At 39.1% G+C, this 25,616-nt stretch overlaps 2 protein-coding genes across 4 annotated transcripts in view; both read left to right on the forward strand.

Moving 5' to 3' along the window:
- The first annotated feature begins 371 nt into the window (after positions 1-371).
- Positions 372-1,734, forward strand: LOC135418434 (collagen, type I, alpha 1b-like). The gene is made up of 2 exons (XM_064663840.1): positions 372-521; positions 1,132-1,734. Exons 1-2 carry the CDS (start codon positions 372-374, stop codon positions 1,732-1,734), a joined length of 753 nt encoding a protein of 250 aa, XP_064519910.1.
- Positions 1,612-25,616, forward strand: part of PCGF5 (polycomb group ring finger 5) — a 65,295-nt gene continuing 41,290 nt past the window's right edge. Inside the window, exons 1-2 of one of the 3 annotated variants that reach the window (XM_064662879.1) lie at positions 1,612-1,976; positions 11,042-11,153. The gene's annotated coding sequence lies outside the window, so the exon portion shown is untranslated. Of the gene's footprint in view, positions 1,977-11,012; positions 11,154-25,616 lie in introns of those variants that run through there. The other 2 variants (XM_064662878.1, XM_064662881.1) reach the window with 2 other exon arrangements.

Consider the following 25,616-nt stretch of genomic DNA (forward strand, 5'->3'; position numbering starts at 1 on the left):
GAGTTAAATGCATTGCTCTGATGTAACAAATCTGGCTAAGTATCACAAACACAGTTATAACTAACAGCTGACCTGACCGTCAAGATCAACACTAGTCTGACCAGCAAAACCTCAGAATATCTACTTACTGACAGGGCCCACTGATGTCTAAATAAATGTGATGCTGTGACCTGATTGAGATGATGCTAAAGCATCTTAAATTCAAATATCCTGGTAACTCCTCCGAGGAAGTGACTAAAAGGGAAAAAGTTCTAAGTAAGCAGGAACAAGAGAACTCTTCCCTAGATGGTTTTTTTTAATGCAATGCTACTTGGATCACGGATAGATTAAAATGAGTCCTTCAAAGCCACACTACTGCTTTCCATCTAAGAATGAAAGTTGATGTCATGAAAGGTGCTTACTTGCACGTGAATATTCAGCTCAAAGTCAGCATCAGCAGTGCTGACTACTGGTCAACTGCTCTACTGGCTTGCAGGAGAATGGTTCTGGCCAGGGGCCTTATCCCAAACTTTGTGCAAAAGGCAACATGAAACAGTTTCTAGGGACTATTGATTCTGTTACTGGTAGTGAGTTGAGTGATTTACTATTAAATGCCAGGAAAACTTGATTGAGAAGCTTACTCATCTGAAAATGAGTCAGGGAAATTCCTATGGTGAGTACTGAGAGTGTAAACTGGGGATTCCTACTGGAAAGAGCTCTCATGACATGTATTTTGATATTACATTTATTGCCATTGCCGACCGTGGGATGAGAGTAAGAGGAACATTAAGGTTGCTTAATTAGATTTAATGAATACATGACTAATGTCACGCAACCGTGTTCTCATTAATTCCTTGGTTAAAACTGTTTCTTTAGCTGGAAATTACCAAAGATGAGTCACAATCAGCCCAGCAGAAATGAACTAAGGAGCAAATACCCATCGCTGCGATGCCCTTTTGCTTACAGGAGGAGGGGTAGTGAGATGCTTCTGTGTAGCCGCTGTCCACGGACACCAACCCTCTCTGCCGGGGGGTGCCCGCGTATTGCCTAAACTTTGAAGTTTTCTGGATGCGAAGAGCATAGAGCATAGAGCACGTGAAGGAGAAGGGTCTGACCGGCGATGTCGTGTGTGTCGTGTGCTCCCGTCACCAGCTTCCTCCGCTGGTGGGGCCGCACCTGCCCGGGGAGGGGCGGGGAAGGGCTGCGGCCGCTCCCGTTACCCGGCGAGGGCGGGTCTTAGGGCCGGAGGGGGCACATCGCCCTCCCCGGGAGGGAGGGGCAGAGACCCCGCGGGGCAGCTCCTCCTCTGCGGGCGCTACCCCTGGCAGGGGCGGCGGCGAGGGGCTGCCAGAGACCCCCCGCGGTTACGTAACGAGCGCCTCCGGGGGCAGCTCCGCCGGTGCCCGCCAGTCCCGCCCCGCCCGGCCGGAGGGCGGCGGACAGAGCGGAGCGCCCTCGGCACCGCTCCCGCCCGCCCGCGGGCACGGACCGGGCAGCGGCTCTGCCGCCTCAGCGGGCACGCGCAGGGCGCATGCGCCTCCCGGGCCCGCCGGCGCGCCGGGCATGCGCGGGGGTGGCGGCCGGGCAGCGTCTGGGGGCGGGCGGGCGCGGGCGCTGGTGGAGCCCGCGGGGCACCGGCCCCGAGCCCCGCGGGGGCTCCGCCGGCGGCCGAGCGGCTGCCGGGGCCGCCGGGGCGGCAGCGCCCGAGCCGGGCTGTGCCCCAGTTTGTGTCCAATCAGAGAGTGCAGCGCCTGACACCGGGCGGGCGGCAACGCGTAAACAAGCCCCGGGAACTCCTCCGCCCCCCGCGCTCCCCTCCGCGCCGCTCCCCGCGCCGCCCCGCAGCCGCCCCCGCCCGCCAAGTCCGGCGAGGCGCGTTCCCGCCGCTCCGCCGCCCTCCCCTCCCCCGCCCGCCCGCCCAGCCGGCGCCGCCCGCGCTGCTACACGCACCCACTCCCGCACACGCCCGCGGGTGCCCGCGGCCTCTGCAGGGGAAGGTAAGGGGCCGCCGGGGGCCGCCGGGCGGGCGGTGGCGAGGTGCGGGTGCGTGCGGGGGGATCATGTGTCATAACAAGTTGTTGAACGTGACATTGCTCTTGAACCGCGGCGGGCGCGGGGCCGCCGCCGAGTAACTTTCTCCCGCGATTCGGCGCTGAGCAGGGAGCCGGCCGGGCGGGGCTGAGCCGGCGGGGCCGGGACCGCGCTCGGGAGGGGCCGGTGCCGTTCGTGGTGCTCGTGGCTGCCCGGGGGGGACGGCGGGGTGACGGGCGAGGGCTCTGCTGCGGGAGCCGCTGCCGCCCCGGCGAGGATTTTTCTAGCAAGGCGGCTGGGTGGGCAGTGAGCGAAGAGCGGGTGCCGGTCTGGAGCATCTCCTCCCGCGGGTGATTATCCCCGCGGATGCTCCGTGGCGGTTTTGGCTCGCTTCCGGCGCGATTAGCTCGGCTTATTATGTAAGATGTCACCGAAGGAGGAGAGGCACAAGCCCTCGGTGTGGCGGAGCGGGGGACGCGCCGGTCCCGCCGCGCCTTCCCCGCTCCAGGTACCGGAGCAGAAGGAGCAGCCCCGGCCCGGAGCGGGCGGGCGGGAGGGATGGGGAGCTCCCCTTCCTTCGCAGCCCGCCGCTGGAATACGGCTGCTCGTTTTACACGTGGGTTGGGTGTGTTCCCCAAACCTTGCCTTTGAGTAGGAACGTAACCTGCTCTGGTTCCTCTCCCATGTTTGACTGCTTCTTTTCTCTTCCAAAATGAAAAATAAACATTCGAGCATAAAAAAAAAGTTAAAGAACTTGATATTTTGCTTTCTTTATGTGCGTGTTTAGTATGTTAACATGATCTGGAGACGATTGAATGAATCATCAGTTCCATGGAATAAAAGCAAGTGAATCATCTCACATACACACGCACAAAACTGAGAGGAAGCGTAGTTGTTACCGTAGACAGTGAAAGGTTAGTGTCGGTTTCTGATGTGCAATGGGATGGCAGGAATATAGACAGTACTCAGAAACCCAGCAGGTTTCCTGGGGCTCGTTTGTGAACTGTGAAAGTTTTACAACGTTCAGTTGCAGTTTTTCTGGCTCAGTAGTTGGATGGTAACCTCTTTCAGTTATCAACTTGCCACCCATTATTTTAGCCAAATTCTCAGAAGGGGGTGTAAGTGGTAAGAGTTTAGTAGCTGTGTTATTCGAAGTGTATTATTTTAAAGTAAAATTTAAATGAAAATACAAAAAAAAATGGTATCACGCTATGTCCATACCCCGAAGCCAGAGACTGATCCCAGATGCTTTTGATCTGTGTTTTATTTTACTTAGTTTTATTAAGCATAAATAGTCTCAAAGTAAAAATAGGTATTTTTAAAAACTAAAGCAATTTATTTAATAAACACATTGGAGTTGTACCTAGATAGACTTCTGTTCCTGATCTTCTTGCCTGTTGCTCTTTTAAATGGGATTGAGGCAGAATCCTATATATAGTTGTTCTTTCAACTCTAACTTGCTTCCGAAGTGGAATTTCCATCCTCCACGTTTTCTTGACACATCTATGTCTCCTAGAGGTATAGAAGGCATAATATGAATTTTACAAGATTAGGTCCTCTTTTTTTCTCAGCATACCTGCCACTGGCGAGAAATGAAGTCACTGTTTATAGTGGGGAGGTAGAGCTTTACGCATACAACCACTTGGTTTTACAGTATAGAAGTATGTGAAGATCTTTGTATGTCTTGCTGGTGAACCATTCTGTTTTCTGTGGCATCAGGTGTCCTTTATCTTGCTGCCTATGTTTTGTACCTCCAGTCATTCTCCAAACCAGAACGGAAGACTAAATCAGTCTCGGGAAGGGTCGTTTTGGGTATTTGTCACTGTTGGGGAGAAAGGACATGTTAACATTTTTGATGTCTAGATCTGTGCACCAGCACTTCATAGTTTAACTACAGGATTGGAGAAGCTAAGTTTGGGAAAACTCTGTTACTTCAGGGTTCATTGTGTGGTTTTAACACATCAGTATCAGAAGCTTCTGAAGTTAACCAAGACTGCACAAGAAAGTGAATGCACTGTAATAGAGAATCTCTTAGGTACGTTGGGTGGTCAAGTTAACAAATAGGAAAAAATACTGTTTTATTTGTGCATTTAATTCAACAGCCAAATAGCATTCATCCTTTTTTATTGAATTTCCTTACAAAAAAGATTAAACATACAGTGTATGTGGTGTTCTACGTCCCAGACCTCAGCTGAAAGTAGTAAAGGAAATACTGAAAGTGGACTCACCACTTTGCTCCAGCTGTTTTTTCCTGCTGTATGTACACTCTAGGATTCAAAGAAGAAGTGAAAAATTCTAGGTTTCACTTTTAAGCCTGCAGAATGTGCAAAATAAAGTGTATTGACATAGACTAAGGCTAAGATAATAGGTGGTCCTGTGCAGCTCCATTTTTAGGATTGATAAGTGTGTTACTCTAGGATGCACAGCAGAACTTTGCGAACTGTGGAGGGGAATGCTGATAAAAGTGAATTGTCTGAACTTTATATCTTGATTTTTGCTGTGTTGGGGATACATAGGCTTTGTTCTTAGTGTGATCAATTATGTATATTAAATTTTACACTGCCTTTTTTAAGAAAATATATTAAGTTATAATCTTTTATGCTTTGAAAGACTGGTCTCAATAGCATCTTCATATGCTTTTCCAGCTATCTCAACTAGAAATGAATGATTAACATCCCAGTAGGAAAACAAAATAACATAATTCCTTTTTGCAATTTGGTTTAAAGACCCTTTCTAGACAAGTGCAGCAGTCCCAAGCAAGGTTTCAAACTACTCCTGTAGAAAGACATAGTTCTGGTGTTGAAAGAGGGAATCCTTTCTTCAACTATTGAAAACTTTGCACCAAGTGCACAGTGGCTTGGGGTTGTTTGTTCCCCAAATCCTCAGTTAAAAACATTTGTTGTGGTTGTCTGGGAAAGAAGTTTAATTTCTATTACTAGTCTTGATATCTAAAATACCAAGAAATAGTTGGAAAGAGTTGATACTATATCACTCAGAGTTGTAGCTAATCTGTTTTTGAATGATGCTGGGTAGTGCCTTAGATATTTCTTATAGTGAAGCTTGTTTTCCTTATTATTGTGTTTTTATCTTTATTTTTTTCCAGTAGATGTAGTGCCATGAAAAGTAACAGCTTGACAGACTTTGAGACTGAAGCCCATAATAAGCAGAGCAGGTGTAGCACTGGCAGCAGCTCCACTGGGCTGTGACAGGACTGTGTATATGTAGCTGTGCCCCTGTGGGAAATACCAGTGTTACTGTCTCTATCTTGATTATTGCTTATAAAATAAAAATTGTTCACAAGTATAGGATGCTTCTGGAATGAAAGATACATAGTATTACTTGAGCACTGTGGTCTTGACAGCTGTCACAAGTAGTTCTTACATGTGAAACAAATAATTTTGACTGGTTACCTAAAGCTGAAACCATTTATCCGATTAGTAATAGTTAAATTCATGCACATCTCAGCAGCTTTCTTAACAGCAGACCAAACTGTTCATTTGCTACTGTGCTTTGGTCATCTCTTTCCTGTTAGGGAATAATTTTCTTCCTTTGTTTGCCATCAGTTTGTATATGTTTTGAGATTTGGCTGGAATTAAAAAAGTAGCCTGCTAATTTGCCTTAATAATCCTACCCTCGTAAAAGACCTGACTAGGAAAAGACAAGAAGACATACTTTCTCAGAAGAGGTTTAAGGTGAGAGTAAGTTATTGGGAGGATCCTCACTTCCTTGAGATACTGTTGTGTTCCTGACTGCTGTGTCGCAGAGAGCTTCAAGTTGTTGCAATCTGTAATGATTCAGGAACTGCCTTCCCACTCATCTTCAGTGGCAGCTGAGTTTGCACTCATTGTTTTAAAGAGTGCAGCACATGAACATGGAGCAATGACTGCTAAAGAACCGGGTATCTGCACTGCAGACGGGGTGCCTTTGATGGGATTTGTGCACAGCTTCAGTATCGGTTCTTCCACAAGCAGGAAGACCACTTTGTAGTCATACCATTTCTACTCCAAGGAAATTCTTATCAAAAAGAACCCTTCCCACACAAAAAATCACCAGTGGAGATGTACCAAGAAATAGTGGTCAGACCTAAAAGCTGTGATTTTTTTCCTGATTCTTTGGTAGGATTCTCGTTCCATGCATATTATTGGTGGCAGTGTTACAGAATTATTTTCTGACAGCTGAATCAGTAAATACAATCTGATACCAGCAGGGAAGGCCCTAGTTTGTAATTCACATAAAATTGCTTGCATGCAGTTTGTTATTCCCATCTTCCAAACTCCACCCTACACGCTTGTTTCGCTCACCTGTTGTTACAGCTTAGTTTTTGTAATATGAGCTCTTGAGGAAACACTTTGCCATTAATTCTGTATTTGTGAAATCACACCACTTCAGTATTCTGGCTGATTTGGCTTCCAGTCTCTATGGAAATAAGTAATAAGTAATAGCTTTTATTTTAGATCTTTTTGCCTGAATCTTTACTGTGTTTCTATCCCAGTGCAAGGAAAAAACCAAAACAGTTCTTCTGAAGTTTTAATAGAATATTATTCAAAGACCAACACTGAAAGTAACATATTACTCCAAATAGACAACAGTACAAATGAAAGAGAATAGCAAATCTAAATTCACATTTTTGTGACTCATGTGAAGGTCCAAAGATAGAGACTATGAAAAATAAGAGATCAGTTTTGTTTTAATATAGTTCAACTGGAAAAATCTCACAGGAATTCTTAAATGTGATGAACTTCTGTAAGGGACAGATTGGTTGTAATTTTCATAGTATCTCCTGATTTTTCTTTAAAAAAGATTATTTGTGATTTTCTTGTGTAGCCAAGGCACCCTATAGTAGTTTTGAGTAGAAGTTTATTCAGTCATGGACTTGGAATTACACGATTCTTTTTGTACCTGAGCTATCCTGGTTCTCTTCAGAGAGATGTGGATTTAGAGACTGCTTACAGTGATTATAGACAGATGAAACAGCTACCATTGACTTCTTCCATGAGGAACCAAATGCTGCGATTATAACTTGATGCAGAGAGGCAATTTATCTTCACTTGTAATTACAGAGGTGATTTCACATTGGCACTGTATCACCGTATAGGAAATACATTGATTTTCCATGTGGCGTTACATAATTTCATGTTAATTTCTCTTTGCAGTGGTCTTTGAAACTATTAATGTTCATGGACTACTTTTTCAGGTCTCCTATACTTGTTCTGTAGCAGTTTCAGACAATACTAATGAATTCCATTTTATCAAACAAAACAAGAAAGTACCTAACTTAGTTTGTAACAGCTGTGAACTACTAGTTGTGTGATCATATTATGATTTTATGACTTTTTATGAGACAGTAACTTATATTTCGCAGTGGCTACAGCTGACAAACTAATTTGTGGAAGTAGAATAGCCAAGATTTCTCTTTAGAACTACAAAATAAAACATGTTAATATGCATTAACATTTACATTTTTAAAAATCATAGAATCATATAATGAAGTATTTTAATACGCATTCATACAGATAGTGTGAGTGTATGAGAACACATTTGGATTGATTCTTATGTTGTCATCTCCTGTAGACATCTCATTTTTGTTTTCAGTAATTTTAAAATGGGGATAATCTATGTAAATAAGAGCTTTTTTTAAAAAAACCCAAATAATAGAAGACAAGAACGTAGGGTTTAACAGGTATATTCTGCCCCAGTTGTTTTGTAGCTTTTACTGAGTACCCTGACCCATGAAAAAGTTCCTGTTAGGGAACGGTCTCAATTTTCAGTCTTGGCATTCTCCTAATCCCTACATTTTTCATAGTCTGTGAATTTGTGATGCAGATTGAAATTACTGGTATGGTCATAATTGCAATTTTAGCTTTGTCTGTCCAGGGATAGTGCTGCTGGCCTTGATCAATAGCAGGACTTGATTCATAAAAGCAGCTCTCCAAGGCTTAACAATGAGCCTCCCTGGTAGGTGCTGACATAATAATCCAAGGTAAAACTGATGACATGACGTGTAACAAGATAACTAACTTCCCAAATCTGAAATTATGTAGAAGACAGAAAGTTCCTTTTAATAGCAGAAGATTTTGCATTGTGCTTCCTAGTTCTAGTTCTTTCTTTTAACAATGCTGGTAGAATATTATTGGTTTGCTAATTGGAAAGTCTGTTTATTAGATTATTCCAACACGTGGTCCAAGTCCCCAAAAGAGAAATCACCACTTTTCTTTTAGATGCAAAATACACCAGGATTATCTGTTTACTTAACTTCCTTAGATATAATTTTTCAGATTACTTTTTGCGTTATATTATGTCTATTAAAATCTTTGTGTACAAACAAAGCACAGTAAAGTGAGGGAATCCAAAATTTAAATATTCTGAAGATAAATTTCAGTGCTAGTTACTACTGATCAGATCTGACAGATGCAGAAATTCTCTCTGCCACAAAAAAAAGCAGTTGATCTTGAGATAAAAGTCTTGAGTGATTCTTAGAGAAGTGTCACCACTGATTAAAGCAACTGTAATTACATTTATTTCCTTCCTCAAGAAGAATGGAATATGTAAGAAACCAGGCTCTTGATTAATTTCATAATGAAAACACAGTTCTTTTTTCAGATGAAAGATCATTTCTTAAATAGCCAATGTGTGGATTGAATGAAGTTAAAGATGTTTCTTTCTTTCGTGGTTTTATAAAATTGTTGTTTACTTTTTTGAAGAATCATCAGTACTAGCTGCAGAGACAAAAGATCCTTTATATGATATAAATGATATTTTGAGTAAGTATTCTTGTTGGATTCTGGCTGTAGAATTTCCCTGCATACAAAGTGATTTTGAAGAGCTGCTTAATCAGACCAATATTTTTCAGCTTTCCATCTTAACTCTTTTGATATATCATAGATAAAGTAAATTTTCATCCCAAATACATATTTACCAAAAGTACAAGTGTTTGGTTTTTTTCTGGTGTAGATGGTGATCACAGAATGCAAATGAATTTATTTGAAATAATGTACTAAGTGACAGTTGGTGCCTCACACAGGCCAGTGTTTAAAATCTACTATGGATGTGTAACTTTTGTGTATTAATTGCTAAAAACTTAGAACATAAATTTACATGGGATTGGCCTATAATTCAAAATTACCATTAATTGCAGAGGAGCTTTTCCAGTTAATTTACTGTAAAGCTGGATGAAACCAGTGACAGACTTGTAGCAGAGGAGCTTTTCTACAACATCTGGCTTCTCGAGGTATAATAACTCTTATTGCATCTAATACAGTAGGGAAAACCACACAAACTATTGAGCATACGAGCCCTTCCTCAGGTTTTGAACAATAGCAGCAAACCATGAACTAGGGGTGCAGTTTCAGAAGACATCTACAGCCACTGCTATGAAATGAGGCAAGTGCTGCTACTATGTCTTATGCTGTGTGAGCCCTGGCAGTCATTAAACCCCCAAATAAATTAGGTTTAACTAAACCAGCAGGAAACTACTAAAAAATAAGTTTTCTGCTGTTCTGGTGTATTACATGGACTTACAGATGAATCCACAAGTTCCAGAGCTTCCCTTTTTTTTTGGTACAACTGGTCCATTAGATCAGCTCTGCTGTTCAGCTAGTGGTAGATTTAGGACAAATTTGGAATAGTTGCTGTGAGTTTAATTTAATTATGGCAATTAAGTAGCTAATCAGAGGAAAAGTGTGATTATCACCTGTAAAACAAAGGGGATATTAGTATGGCCAGAAATTGTGAGATAGTGCTTCATCATGGGCAGATGGAAAATGGATCATTACCACCAGAACACTGAAGGCTTTAGCTGGAGTGTCACCATGCAGTAGGGACAGTATCCCCAGTTAAGTCTGTTCTTTTTGATATCTAGAAGAACTGTGAATACTCATTTCCATGTTTGACGTGGTGATCGGGAACTGAGAGATTCATTCTGGCACTAGAAGTCTTGCTAATGTGTGTGTAATTGTCGGAACAGCATAAATAGAACAGTTTACATTAAGAAAAGAGTTCTTAAATACTTATTTAAGGTAATCTCTGATCTTACTTTCTTGGATACTTACTAGACTGCTGCACTAACAGTGAGTTTGGGTCACATGGACAAGGGTTGCTGGAGCAAGTTTGATGTTCTCTGGTTCTGGACTATTTGGTATGAGCTCTGTGTCTGACTTCTTCCTTGGCAGTGGAGAACCCTCCCCGCTCCCCCACTCAAGCTGTCCTATAACTAGATTTCTCAAGCACCTCTGATATATAAACATTTGCTAAGATCTGCTGAACATTGGACTTTTGGATTTACAATTTCCATCTTTTGGTGTGTGTAGGGAGGGTAATATGTGATAACACTGACAAGCAATGTGCTGACTGAAATTTCCTGTATTTCCTACAAGTGACGACAGCTACTTACCCTGTAATTTTTACTGTATGTTTTCAAAGGCAGTGTCTTGGGTCCCATGAATCCAAGGTAGTATTCATAAAAATACATATAATTTAGAACTTCAGCTTTTTCTGATGAAAACTACTGTAACTTAAGCTTCAGTTTATCCATTTGACTTCATGCCAGTGTTGAACATGAAACAGAGGAAAGCCTAACCAAAAGTACTTCTTGTACTTACCATAGTTAAGTTACCATAGACTGTTCTAATATAGCTAAAGATATGTAACTAAAGATGTTTAGGCTGTATTCCTGCTCTAGAGTAAAGACAGTGGAGCAGATCTTTGCAGCATGCCAGTTTGGAGTACCTTGGTTAGGAGATCCGTGCAGGAGTGAACTGCATTGCAATTACCTGCATTAGACATTACTGGGCTTAATGACTAAGAGCGTTCTTAAAAGTTGTTTTCCTATAAGCAAATAGATGCTAAATATTTTCATTGGGGGGGCTGGAGTTGCTGTCTATGTCAACATATGTTGCAGTCTTTTGGTTTTTGGGTCTTGTGCTTTTCTCTGCAACACTTCTGAGTTAGCAAGGTTTCATATTCAGGGGTTTATTTTTTCACTATCTCTTTTTTTCTTTTTTTCCCATGTTCCTGCTTATCTCACAAACACAAGGAACTGATCGAAACTCCAGGTAGAAGATAAATTTTGGAATAAGAAGAAACTTGTGTACACTGAAAAGAAATCACAGAAGGATTGTTGAGAAGAGTCTAGAGTACAAGTTCCGGTATGAAATTCTAAATATTTTCCTTGGAATTCAGGTCACTGTCTGCTCTGGAAGACAAGCCTCACTTAGCATAGAGTATAGCATGTAAAATAGTCCCACTGTGTCTGTGCTGACCAGGCAATGATTACTTCTTACTGGAAAAACTAAGTTTAAATGGGTTCAAACTAACATAGCTCCTACTCTGTTGTACGTGGTATGCACTAAAATATATTTCATGCTTTAACCAAATATGTGTCTTATATGTAAGATAACTTTTTATTGTATGAAAACTAGCCATAAAGTAAGGTCAGCTTTCTAATGCCTGGTTTTTTGCCACTGTTAAAAATGTTTTGAGTATGTGGTTTTTTCTTTCTTAAGATGCAGGAAGGAAAACCATTTGTAAATACTATTGAGATGCATTCTTCAATCTCCACAATATAAAATCAAAAGGCAATTCATTTTCTTAACACTGAAGAGGTTGAAATATTACACACGTTTCAATAACATTGTATCAGTATTCACCTAGAGAGTACCTTGGTCTACTTCTGACTTTGTATTTCCACTGAAAGCACTTGCAAACGTTCCTGCTAATTTAAGGGCCCACAGTTTGAATCCTGTGAAGGTATTCTAAACTTAACCCTGTGAATTTGCACAAAGCCAGAGAAAAGGTCTTTCATTGAAAATCAGATGGGTAAAGTAGAAAACATTAAATACTTTTTTTTCACTCCTGTAGCACTAAAATTGTGAGGGTTTGTTTTGTTTTGGGTTTTTTTTTTTTTTTACTATTAAGTATTTCCAGAATTATGTTATGTAGAAACTTGTCAGGCCAAAACCAGGTATAGTTGCATTACAAGTTGACTGACTGGAATCAGTCACCTAATCCTAGGGAAATGGCTTGATTATTTTTAATCTTATGTGGATGGACTAACTGGTACAATTTTAAAAGCTTTCTCTTCGTAAGGACAAGACAGACGATGGGAAGGTCTCCATGCATGTTTTCTAGGCCCTCATCCTATGTGCTGTTATATAAAACCACCTGAAATTCAAGCTATGATCTCACTGCTAAGTGCCAACTTCAGTTTGTGTAAAGTGCTGCTGCTAGAAGTTAGTTCTATGTTCAGGGTGGCCATAAGAAAGGAGAGAGAGCAGGGAGAGGAGAAACTCATTATAAAATTAGTTTAGCAAGATGACACAAAACCTTGAATAAGGAGCAGTGCATCAGTAGAAATTAAATGGAGATATAATGGGGCAATTTTCTTAAAGTAATATAATCATGATTTTCCTACAGTAGACACTTGATTCAAATGTTAGGCTAGAGTCAGCTTAATTGTGAATCAAAAAAGCATCACAAAGGAGATGGAAGCCAAAGAATGCATATGGGGGGGCTAGGCATTCATATCCTACGAACTCTTCTCTCACTTAAAACTGCAGAAATAAGTCTGCAGTGTTTAATTGTTTCTCAGGGAAACAGCAGAAAAAAAACACAGAACAAATGGGAGCAATTCTAAAATTGATATATTCCATATAAATGTAATTAAGCTCCCTGATATTAGATGAATTCAAATAGAAATCTCATACACTTCTATGGGCATGTTCTAGATCTAAGATCTGAGATAATAAAATAGAAGAATAGGATAAATAGCAAAAGAGAAATCACTATGTAGAAACTATTTGTAGGTTCTATTTACAGAGTGCCTTATTCTTCTATCACAAAGCACAGACTTCTAAAGGAGTTTTGAAGGGTCATGGTATAATCAGTTGCCAGTGTCAAGAGGAGACAAAAGAATGAAGGTAGTCTTAGATGAATGGGCAAGGGGAATATCAAGCAGCTGTTGAATTACATTTATTCAGCGGTTGTTAATACTGTGATCACCACTCATACTGAACTTGATTCTGGCAATTGCACTTCAAGAAGGATGCAGAAAACTTGAAAAGGGTATATAGAAGCCCTAAAAGAATGATACAGCGCTTGGGACACATGCTTTATCATGAAAGACTGGGGGCACAGCTTAGTAAAAGTAAAGCTAAGGTGGCACTTCCAGACAGTAGTCAAGCCATCTCTTAATATTTTCTCTGGTAAACTACATGGAAACATTTGAGATAAAGTAAGTGATATTCAAAACCGGATTATTCAGTCTTGCTGATTAAAAGAAAACCAAATTACTGTAGCTTAGCAAATGAGGTCATAAAAACCAGACTAATTCAGATTACTATTAAGGATTTATATTTTTTTTAATAGTTGGAACTACTGATAGTTGTAGATTACTCAGCACTAGAAAATTAAGAAGGATTATTTAGTCAAAATATTCTGTTGAACTTCATGACAAAATTAATATATGTATATATAAATTGTAAATTATTTTTTTATCTTCCCTGGTGGTGGGTAGTATTGAAAAAGTATGTGGAAAATAAAGCAATAGTTATCCCTGTAGCTCTGTAGAAGCCCTTGGATATAAGAGAGAGCTATGTACTGTATTTTCATAACATGCTGGTCTCAAAGTAGGTTAGACATCTGCTTGACCATTTAGTTTTCTGTAAAAATACTGTTCCCTATTTGTTCTGTATTAAACCCTTCTCCATTTATATTTTTATGTTATTTAAAAATAAATTTAGAAAAGATGTGTTGTTTTAACAATTAATAAAAACAAACTAGCTAAGGTGCAGAATGGTCTAAGATCAGCACTTCAGAAGAGTTCTTTCAGAAAGAAGAAAGTCAGATTTGAGTGAATGTCTCATATTTATTTTTCAAATAATAATGTTAGAGAAAATAAATACTGTGTGGAACTGTATGCTCAGCTTCCCCAAAGTAACACAAGGGTGTTTGTTGTTTAAATAGAACTAACAGATGCTTAGGAATCTTAAGAAGCCAGGATTCCTATCTTTCAGGCCTCTCTTCATTGTGGCAGATTTTTTTCATACCACTGGTAGAAAATAAATATTTTTTTATGATTGATAAACGTACTTGTTAATAACTACATACTTTAAGCCATTTTTGTACTGTATTTCAGTGATATGCAAGACAGAGCTTTGCTTTAGATGTACAGTAATCTTTAAGTCCCTTTAGGAGATTCTCAGTTTGCTCTAAGAAGTAGATTATACTAGTTCTGCAGTTCTTCAGTATTCATAGTATTTTTTATATGTGACAGTGGGGCAGTGTTTATTTTAAGAGTCCAAAGCCACAGGTTCAAATCACCTTAAAGTCAATAGGGAAAATTGCTTTCAATGACTTCTGACTTATATAGCCTGAACATTTTGATTTCTATTTTACCCATAAAATTTATATATGAAAATCTACTGCTAGGTGAGGTTTTTATTTTTTGTGTAATATGGCATTTTAGTACTCAGTGAGAGGACATTAAGAATATTCAGTAATGCAAATGGTGCCTTACTATGAATGCAGTAAAAGCAACAAGTATCAGTGAAATGACAACCAAAATTACTAGCATTTGTATCTAGTACATTCCCAAACAAAAAAAAAAATTCAATAACTTGATATAAATAACTGTTTGTTATGAGATCATGCCGTTAATCTCTGTGGCTCCTTACGATGTATTTATTGCCATATAAATGAAACATCTTCCAGCAGTGCAGTAAACAATGTGCCTAATATCTGTAACTTGCTTTTCATATGCATACTCTCCCCAGGGAAAGAAGCATGTGCAGTACATAGCCATGTTTTGGTAGAATTTTTGGGTTTATTTTGGGGCAAATGTATTGAAAGCATTTGTGTTGACAACATATAATCAATATATAGTTTTACACAAAATTATTCTGTTTATGCTGATTGACCCATAGGCAAACTAGAGACTGAGTTGGATATTGCCTGGGTAAATACTTCATCTGACACCCAGCCCACTCCTGCGTTCTTTCCATCACTCAGAGATGTTGGTCATGTCATACAATGTGCATCTGCATCTGGCCATGGAGAAATGGGACAGCATACACCTGATTGTAAAACAAGTACAGGCTTAGTCATGTCACAAGTGTGCATAAACCCTCAATACCTACTCATACATTTCTGGACAGCACAACAGAAAGGTGGGAAATTACTAATTTTGTTGGTTATGTTATTTCTGTGAGTTAAGTCCAATAGGCAGTTAAGCACCATGAGCTGCTCACTCACTCACCCCTAATCCCCTATGGAATGAGGGAAGAGTAAAAGTAAGAAAACTTGGGGGTTGAGATTAAAAAAAAGTTCAAAAGTTTATAAAGCAAAGGATAAATGAAAGATGAGAGAAAGAAAAAGAAACAAAACAAGTGAGGCAAAGGCAATCACTTTCCACCTCCCAAAGGCAGACTGATGCACAGCCAGTTGCCAAGCAAAAGGTAACTAACTTCCCTAAACCCCCTTTTCTCCCTTATTATGGCTGACTTTGGTGTTCTATGGCGTGGAGTCTCTCTTTGATTAGTTCAGATTAGTTCTCTTTGGTTGTGTCCTCTCCCAGCCTATTGCACACCCCTCAGTCTTCATTGTGGTGGGTAGTAAGAATGAGAGAAGGCCTTGATGCTGTGCAAACACTGCTCAGCAATATCTAGAACATCAGTGTGCTATCAGCATTGTTTGGGTCAGATACCTACAAGACAGCACATTGTGAGCTGCTGTGAAAAAAGCTAACTCTGTCCTAGCCAGGCCCAATACAGTTATTTAGCAGGGTGAGCTTGGAAGCATTTGAGACTTAAGCTATAAAAAGCTATAGAGAGAATCTGCATAACAAAGTATTTTTCAGGAAGAAAGAATACAGTATTTATTTAGTAGATAACCCTGGTGTTTCTGAACACATGTCATGGGTCTCATGGTGGGGGAGATTATAAGTATTTCTAAGACTGGGAAGGAAATCCACACACAAATGATATTCAAGGTACATATTTGTGTGTCCCACTGAAGTTACTCAAGACTTGAAAGAATTGAAAAATAAGAATTTATGTTTTTCTTGGACACAGATTTGTACTTAGGTCTATTTCATTCCTTTTACTGCAGAAAACAGACTACTTATACAGTTGCGTGCATTACATAATGCTCAACTTTCTCAAACTAGAGTATCAGTTTCTTCTGCAGGAGCTTTTTGGATGTTTTGCCTAAATGTCTTATGTTTCTGCCTACTCCTGTTTAACATAATGCATTCCTTTTTTAGAGAAATGAGATCTGAAAGATCATACTTGGCGTTAGTCTCTAGTGAAACTGAAATTTTTACTGGAATCTGCTGAGAGTTTTGCAGGTTTACTTGCAGTGCTGTTTTGGGAATAGAGAGAAAAGAAGTTGCTGTTATTTTCATTGACATAGTCTATCGAGTTGTAAGCAGTTCAGCATTCCTGAAGTAGTTTTCTTTCCGTAACAATGTTTGAATATTGTGTGAAAACTTAAGTCTTTCCTCATGTCTGCTCGCATGTCATTAGTGAAGTGAGCCACTGTCTCCACTGTGAAGTGTTTGCTTGAGGGCTTATGAAGTATGGAAGTACTTTAGAGAGAGTAGAAGGTACTTATAGTATCTAACCGTCCTGGGCTTGGGATATGTGAAATTTGGAAATGTCATATGAGCAGTTTCTGCCTGTGCAGTGGTTATCACAACATAATGTAACAAAACACCCTTGGAATTATCATGCAATCTTTGTGGCTTCAGGACTGAGATGTGTAACAGGCCAGTAGACCAGAAGACTGCTTCAGTTCTTAGTATTGTCCACAGGCTTCCAGCACAATTTGTATTTTTGTTTCAGTGACTGTTAATGTTAACTGCTACTTTGTAAATGAGCATAACTGGGCATTTTTATTTCCTTTTTAATAAGTAATGTATAGCTGTAAAACACTATATCAGTACTAGATGTGTATTAACCAACAATCTCTTCATCACAGCAGAGATAGAAGGACATTTAATTACATCATAGAGGCATAAAAATGACTTGTTTCAGAAAGTCATGGCAGTATTGTGTTGGATTAGGCTCTGTAAACAGCAGTATTCAAATTCATGAGATGTTTGTTAATATGAAAAAGAAAGATGAGTTGATAGGTCTGATTCTTTGTCATCTTAAGCAGTCATTTGCTGTTGCTTAAAAGCAAATGCAAAAATGCAATTAAAACACAATATTCTGTTTCAGTCACAAGTGTATAAAATTATATATCTATAAATACACAGACACATACTATATAAGGTATGAAATTCGGAATAATTCAGCTTTTTATCTTCAAATATTTTAGCTTGCAAAATGTTATACTTACCTCCATATGCTGAAAATTTGAGCCTTGACTTTTAATTTGTTACCAGTCCTGTTCTAAAACTAACTGCAGATATGTTGATTATTTTCTGTAGCTAGTATCAATAGCACCATGAGGCAAAATGTAGTTTAAGTGTTCACTATGGCTATTTTTTTTTTTTTAATAAAATCTCTCACCTCAGAGATTAGGTGTCTGGCTTAAATGCATGTCAAATGATCTTTCAAATGAAGAGGAATGTTGTGATTAACACATTGTATTGGAATTTAAGAGTCAGAGGTTTAATTCTTAGGCAGTCATGTCTTCCTGCATAGCTGACATTAGAAGTTTATTAGGAAACAGCTAGAAATACTTTACTCTTTATGTAAAACAGGCTCAGTAATGCATGCATTTCTTCACACAGACTTTTTAGACCAGATGGGCTCTCAAAGGGTATGTTTCCACAGCAGCTGAAGGTGTATTAGATGAATTGATATATTTGCAGTAAGTGTAATCTTATCAGCTTTGTTAAATACCAATAAAAACAGTGTCGGGTGTTTCAGTAAATGGGACCCAGCTTGCTCTGGACCCTTGTGTGACGAGGTTATGCTGATATATGTGTTCACTTCCATTATTAATGGGGTTAGCTAGACTAAAGAGTAGATCTCCTTTTCCCTTTCAAAAAAAATTGTTTTATTTTGATCAGCTTTTGTCTTCTTTACTAAATCTTGCACTCAGCCTTCAGATTTTCTTCCAATTTGTTGTCCTGTAGAGATAAGCATTTTCCATCCTCTGTCGTCCCTTGGCCCTCCCTGCCCCAAAATACACAGATTCTCTCCTTATGCACAGAAGGCCAGAAAGCAGCAGGCCTCTGTGGCTGCTCAGCAAAGCTCTTTTGCTGGGGAATACTAGTTGACAGTTGCCCCAGAATTCCCAAGTTGTATGATTTCCAAGGTGCTTTCAGAAAAGCAAAAATTAGACATAATTAAAGCTTGAGTCAGTACAGTTTTGCCTAGATTTCCCTGGGGCTGGATGGTGGTAATACATAGCCCAGACCCTAAATCTGGCTACCTCTCATCCTGAATGACCTCTAACAGAGAGCCTGTTTCCTGCATGAGTTACCCACTCCTGAAATGACATTCTCCTCTATGACGATTGGACTATAGTGTTCAAAAGCCAAGTGGTAAACAGAATATGAAACTTATTTGATTGAGTGTTATACCTTGGAAGGACATTTTCTGCAGTTTGAGATTGTTGAGATTTCCTCTTCATGAAGGATTTATCTGTTACATAAATAACATGGAATAACACCTCTACCCCAAAACTGTACTATTCTGAAAACAAAATTATTTTTCTTGAAGCTAACAGGTAAATTTGTTCATCAGGTTTTGAGTTAAAATCTGATGCCTCTAAGAAATGTAACACACCAAAGAAGCAGGGGAATGCAGAAAGGAAACAAGAAATAGAAAAACTTGAATGAAGGGAAAGAAGAGGGAAGTTGGGACATGCAAAGCAGCTATTAACCTAGTTTAACAGAACTGTCTATTTTGCTGTTATGCACTATTCCAGGAAGTTATAATGGTAAGTCTGTCCTTAAATTATTTAACAATAGCTTCTTCATAATTTAAATTTTTTAGGCATGTCATGAAACAAATGGGAATGGACACAAAGCTGCAGTGTAATATGATATCAGTCTGTAATGATTTTTAGGAAAACCCAGTAGCTTTTGTTTAGTTTACATTATGGTGCTCACCACAGTGGATCCCATAGGATAATGTAGACAAGGATGTGACAGAGCTAGTGCATGCTTGGGGGTATCCCTAGTAACCATGCTGCACACTCAGGAGGGGCCAGTGTCATGGCCGTGAGACAAGACCCCAGAATTCACCATTGCATACACCTGATACGGTTCAGACTCAGCAGGAATGACTAACACTTGCTGTTCATAGGTAGCCTACAACAGCAGGTAGTGACTATATTCCAGGCCTATTCAGTAATTCTGGGTAGTATGTCACAGAATCCCAGCATCATCTGCTTTTGAGCCTGTCAGTCCTCAACATGAACTTGGGCAGAGTGTTGCATCATCTGAAACATTGCTGAGTGTGCACTCTGTGCCATCACCAGGTCATTAATGATGATGTTATGCAGTACTGGCCCCATTCTCAACTCAGGAGGTACTCCAGTAGTGACTTACCTCCAGCTGGACTGTGTGTTGCTGATCATAAACCTTTCTGGCACTTGAGTCAGTTATCAGTCCACCTCATTGCCTGTTTGTCTATTCCATCCCCTCTGTTCAAAGCAGGGTCAACTAGACCAGTTGTGAAGGATGGAGACTCTGCAGCCTCACTAAGCAAATAATTCTCGCATTTTTTCACCCTCAGTAGATTTTCTTTTTTCCTTATGTTTAAATGGGATTTCCCATGTTTCAGTTTGTGTGCACTGCTTCTTGTCCTGTTACTGGACAGTATCAAGCAGTCTCTTGCTCTGTCTTATTTGCTTCCGCTGTCAGGTATTTATACACATTGCTAAGAACCCCACTGAGCAAGGCCCTAAGAAACCTCAATTCTTTCAGCCTCTTCTCATATGATGGATGCTCCGATCCCTTAATCATCTTAATGACTGTTCAAGCCCTTCGTATGATAAAATCGTAAACAGAGGGGAAAATATTATGTGGTACAGTAGCAGGTACCTTTCACTTTTTATGGTCAATATTTGCATATTGTCTGACTAAAGTTACTGTGTTCTGTGGCTTTGAAGAAGAGACACTTACCAAAGAAGTAGGAATCTTCAGCATTTTTGTCTATGCTAAATAAATTACTTACAGTATTCTTGTAAGTAGTTACAAGTTCATTGTTCTTTGGGCACTAAGTGCCATTTAAATTGGCTCCTGTTTACATCAGTGACAGTAGTTTGGACAATAATATCATTGAAAGGTCATGTACATAGTGAAGATGTTTGCTCTAAAATTAGTAATATTGACTTAGTACTTACTAAGTAAAAACTGCATTTCTAAAGATTAAGACAGGTCTTCCTAGACCCTAGACAAACTATGGAGCTACTTTTTCTTTCATCATTCATTACTGGATGTAATCTATCTACAGCAAAACAGCATACTTTCTGTTTCTCTTCTTTATAACAGCCTTTGTTATGTGGTTTTGTTAGCACCATGTTAATTGTACCAAAAATTTTACTTCTCAGGAATATTATTGAGTCTCTCTGCTGAAATTAATTAGTTTGTCCTTATTGACTGAAGTATACTAACATAAAATAGATTATTAGGAAGCTGTTTCAGTACCTCAACTTAAGACTTTTCATCTGTTCTTGAATTTTTTGCACTGTTCACCAATATATAAAGAAAAAGGAGGGGAGTGGTACAAATGGTACAAATGTGGAGACCAGCAGATGCAGTGAAGAAAATGGTACAATACATGTTAAATATATCAGATAAAACTGTAAGTTGGCAGTATATGTTTGAAGGGGTTTTTTTTGATGTATTTTGTTACAATGGTTTCTCTCATGATTTTGTTAAGTTGCTGCTTAATGGAAGACATAGCCCCCAAATACATATTTTAGCTCCTGACTGATGGAGAGTTTGGATGGCACCAGGGTTTCTGACAAGTTTAAAAGACATGGGATAAAACACTAGACAGCATTCCAGGCTTCTCAGCAGGAAACATTTAAATCTCCTTAATTTTATTCCTACTGATCTGTGGCAACTGAGGTCTTGTATTTAAATGTGAATTGTTAAATAGACAGCATGGTGATGATAGAAGCAGACTGTGTGTTACATGTATCAACAAGTTCTCATGAGCCAAATACCGTGTCAAAATTTCATATTTCCATCTATGCATTTGTGATAAAGAGAAATAATTTTAAGAGTATTATGCCTTTTATTCTTTAAAGTCTACCAGGGGTATTAGATTAGGGAATTGAGTGAGATTTGCCATGTAAATTGATAGGTGAAACCTTCTAGCTTTAATCCTCTAGAACCTATACTTAATACAGTACCGAAGAAAATAGTCACATCTAAAAAACCTCAGTAAAATGCATACAGATTATTGCAATTTAGAAAGGTCAGAAATGGTGTACCTTTAGCATAGTTTATAATTTACTTTAGGAAAACATTCCTGAAATGTTTTTAACAGGGAGCTCAGTTCATTACAAAACGTGAAAAATTTTGAAAGTAAAAGGGTTTAGTGTTGGTTTGGGGGGTTTTTTTAAGTGTGTTGATACAGTGAAAAGAAAAGGCAGCTGGCTAACTGAAGCTGAGGTGTTATATCTGATAAATCTCATGGAATCTCTTAGTGTTTGACAGTGACTGTAGGATTTGAAACTCTTGCAATGCAGATTAGAAATAGCAGTGAGGTATGAAACAATAGTAAAGAGTGATGCTGACTTTATACTTCTCTGTCCAGTGCCTAAAAACAGGGAGTCCAAACTGCCATAGCCTACTCAGCTAAAAGCCATGTGATCTCATTAGCACCATGCTGAACCCAGACTTCCCAGCATTACAAAAGGAAGCTCAAGATGCAGGGATGGTAAACACAGTCTCACGTTTTTTGGTTGATTTTGTGCTCAGTCTGATTAAATGCACATAAACCGAGAATATGCTGTTTACATGCAGGCAGAGTCTGAAGGCCATGGCTTTGTAATTGCAAAAAAACCAAAAAAAAACCCCTCAAACTTATTTTTCATACTTGAGAATTGTTTTATACATCTTTTCTTCAGAAGACTCAGTGGTGATAACAGCAGACACAGGCACCATTTATGCAAAGTTTTCTGATTTACTGAAGTCATGGGACTACGGTTGGGAAAACCAACACTCAACTTCCTGAGGTGGTGGCACTGCAGTACTGGCATATAAGCAAAGTTATGGTCTGAGCAGTGATTGCTCACTTGAGAATAACTTCTGGCTAGAATCCTGAGCTTCTCTCTCCCCAAAAATAGCATATTATTCATGTGATGAATCAACTAAAAGTTTCAGGTTTGCTTGTTCTTTTTCCATTAGTATGGTGGATAAAAATGATTAGTATTTCAAGGTAATGCTTTCAGTGAAGTTATTTGAAGTGACTCTCGTTAATGCGAACTGTTACAAATATCAAAAATATATAAAAAATTCTATTTTTCCTTATTCTTATGGAATGATTTTTATCTAACTCAGTAGGCCAAATTCCACAATGACTACGGTCATATGATTGGATGGATTGGATCACATGGAACATGTTGCTGCACAGACCTTTAGATATACACTAAATTGCTGTCAAAAAAGATGTGAGGAGGATGTGAAGCTCTCTATCTTGGTCTGCACCCTATTTTCTCTTCGTTTATCCAGAAGAAACATTCTCTATTTAACAAGTTAAAAACTAAATTCACAAGTATCTCTGTTTTGTCCAATGAAGCTACTGTTTTAATGGGCTGACAAAGTGACGGTTCCCATGAATGAGTCTTCCCGTGCGGCGTAAATGAAATGGAGTCCATCCAACATTGTGTTATTAAGTTAAAGGTTTTATTCTTGAGAGAGCTGGAAACAGAACTTCTGTTGAAAATCTATTGAAGTAGAGTAGTTAACTCCCTAAGATGTTGTGAATGTCATTAATTTGTCATGTAAAAGATGAGGCAATTTGGTTGCTACTTTTCTATTTCCTTTCAAGCCTCTTTGTTTGGTGGTTCTGCCGTCATAACAGGCATGAGTAGATTTGTTGAGGATTGCTTTTGCAGAGCCTATTGAAGTTTTAAATTTGTTTTGACTTAAGATCTAGTAGTAAGTCTTGTTTTTAATTTGCAGTGCAAGTTGATTGCATAATTGTGAAGCTGTTTGACATGTGTGATACAATTTGATTTGCATTCCTGCCAGTTTTCAACTGTAAGAAACAAAATCTGTTAGTAACAATTTTAGCGGGAGTCATTGGAGGGTTCTTACAGTTTGTTTTCATTGTTTTCATTTGTCTTTCAATTTCAAGGAAATTGAAAGATGACATTCATAAAACTATTTGAACACTTCAGGTTATTGTTTAACTGTGCTGTATGTGTTGATGTAAGGGGCTTTGACGATTTCAGGGGAAAAAAGAGTGGAAAAATACATAATATAATAGATTTCTTATATATGTATAAAATGCAATGTAGTATGGGAGAGGCTATATATTACTGACAGAAACAAGGATTTTAAAACAAGAGTGATAGAACTGTAGCAGTAGCCAGTAGGATGTCTTGTGGAAAAGCATAGACTTCATTGAGACTCAATTAGAAAACTCTAAACCTATGTTCATACTAGTATAGAGATACTTTTTCCCTGGAAGGATACCTATATAGAATTGGCAAAGTGTTTACACTATGACCTGCAGATCCTAGAAATCTATGGAGGAGACATAGTCTTGCCCGTGCAGATAACAGCTATATTCAGGCTGGCCTGGGCATGTTACCCCACTGGAGTTTTTCTGATAATGTGGCTCCACTTGTCACTGACTGGATTATTTTTTCTATTGTGTAGTAGCAGGGAGACTTGAAGTAGCATTAATTCCAGAGCAGATTTTCTCTGTAAAAGCCACAGAATAAGAGGTGATACTATTGCAGAGAGCAGAGTAAAAGGGAACTGAACTGAACTAGCAGAAACATGTAATCAGATAGCCATAGGTAAAGAAGTTAAGAAGTATTGGAGATTATACAGTAATAGAAACGGCAACACTGGTGTGATTTCTGTGAATTCAGAGACAGTCTAACAAACTCTGCAGTAGAAGTGAGAGACCAAAACTTTTTTGGCCAGGGACCAAAAAAGTAATTCTGAAAGTGCAGATGTTTTTGATGGAGAACAGCTGATTAAGAACCAAGGCAATTGTTTCAAATGATGCCTCTTCTTTAAGATGTTACCAAAATACGTGACCGTTACTTGCTCTATTTATACAGAATTGCTAGATTGTGTACTTATACAGAATTGCTAGAAATTTATATAAAACATAGGACTGTAAAAGACTACTTTGGTCATTCCCTGTGGTTCCCCACAATCACAGGCAACTCTGAAATAATGCCTCCTCCATTGCAGCCTACAGAACATACCACGAACCACAAAACACTTTTTTCAATACCCTATAAAAAGCTAAAGGAGATGTAGCACAGCAGACCAAAGTGCATGGAAGTTACAGTGTGCCATGCAGCAAAACCAAGACATGTTGAGGATACCACCAGTATTTAATTGCCCAGAGTTCCTAACTCCATCACAGATCACTGTTTTTTTAACCAAGCACATGGGCAAATGGAGGCACAGAAGCATCCTGATTTCACATCTTGTAAGCCTCCTGCTGTTATCACTCCCTGTGAGCAATCTCTGATGGTTCAAAAGCAAACCCCTCTTTACCTGATCACCAAAAATCATTCCCTATGAAGAAAAGAAAAAATATAAATTGTTGTGGCACAATACAAGCCTCTATACCATAATAGAGATTTTTGCCTTTAAAGACAAAGTGATGGCAGTGAGGTCATTCTCATGACCCATGAACAATCAGCTTGGCTACCTGGCAGCCTATACTATATCTGTACTATGCTTTAAAAAAAAGCCAAACTAGAAAGCAACAGCTTATCACAGTTCACACGATTGGATACTTGAGTAACTGAATAGACAATTGGTCACTTAATATTTTAGAAGTTAGGAGTTTGTCTCACTTTCTCTGGGAAGCTTCTGGAAATGTTTGTGTCTGATGCATGCAATCCTGCCTATTAAGACTATTCTTCAAAAGAAAAATACAGAATAGTGACAAAATAATCAAAGAAACACTAGGAAAATACTTTTTAAAAGTATGGTCATCGCGCTTAAATCTACAGCTGCTTTCAGCTGAGTAGTTTGAATTCTGCTGTAATAGGTTGGTGTTTTTAAATTTGCAATACCGCTGAGGATTGTAACTACAGTTCTTAAATTTGTTATTTGCGGGGAGGTATGTCAAGCTGGTCACAAGATCTTCACTCAGTATGTTTAATGGTCACCTAATAATATGTTCTAAACCAGATATTTTTTCACTTCAACCTCTGCATACAAGTGTCTTCTTCATGCTTGTGACAATTTCTAGGCAATTTTATTTCAAAGTTATGATTTTTTTTCCTTGCAGTGACAGTCTCCCTCTCCCGCTGCTATGACCTTGTTTCTCACTTGTTTTTTGTGTTTCCCTAGCTGGGAAGAGACAGCATGTGCCATGGTTGACCAGTATTTTAGTGTGCCAAGGAAATATTTGACAATACAGATCTGCTCATCTTTCCCTTACTAGAGTAACTTATTTGATTGTTTCTTCTTTACTAGCAGCCAATTATTGTGAAAT

The sequence above is a fragment of the Pseudopipra pipra genome, chromosome 8 (genome assembly GCF_036250125.1).
Source record: "Pseudopipra pipra isolate bDixPip1 chromosome 8, bDixPip1.hap1, whole genome shotgun sequence".
NCBI classification, from domain to species: Eukaryota; Metazoa; Chordata; class Aves; order Passeriformes; family Pipridae; genus Pseudopipra; species Pseudopipra pipra.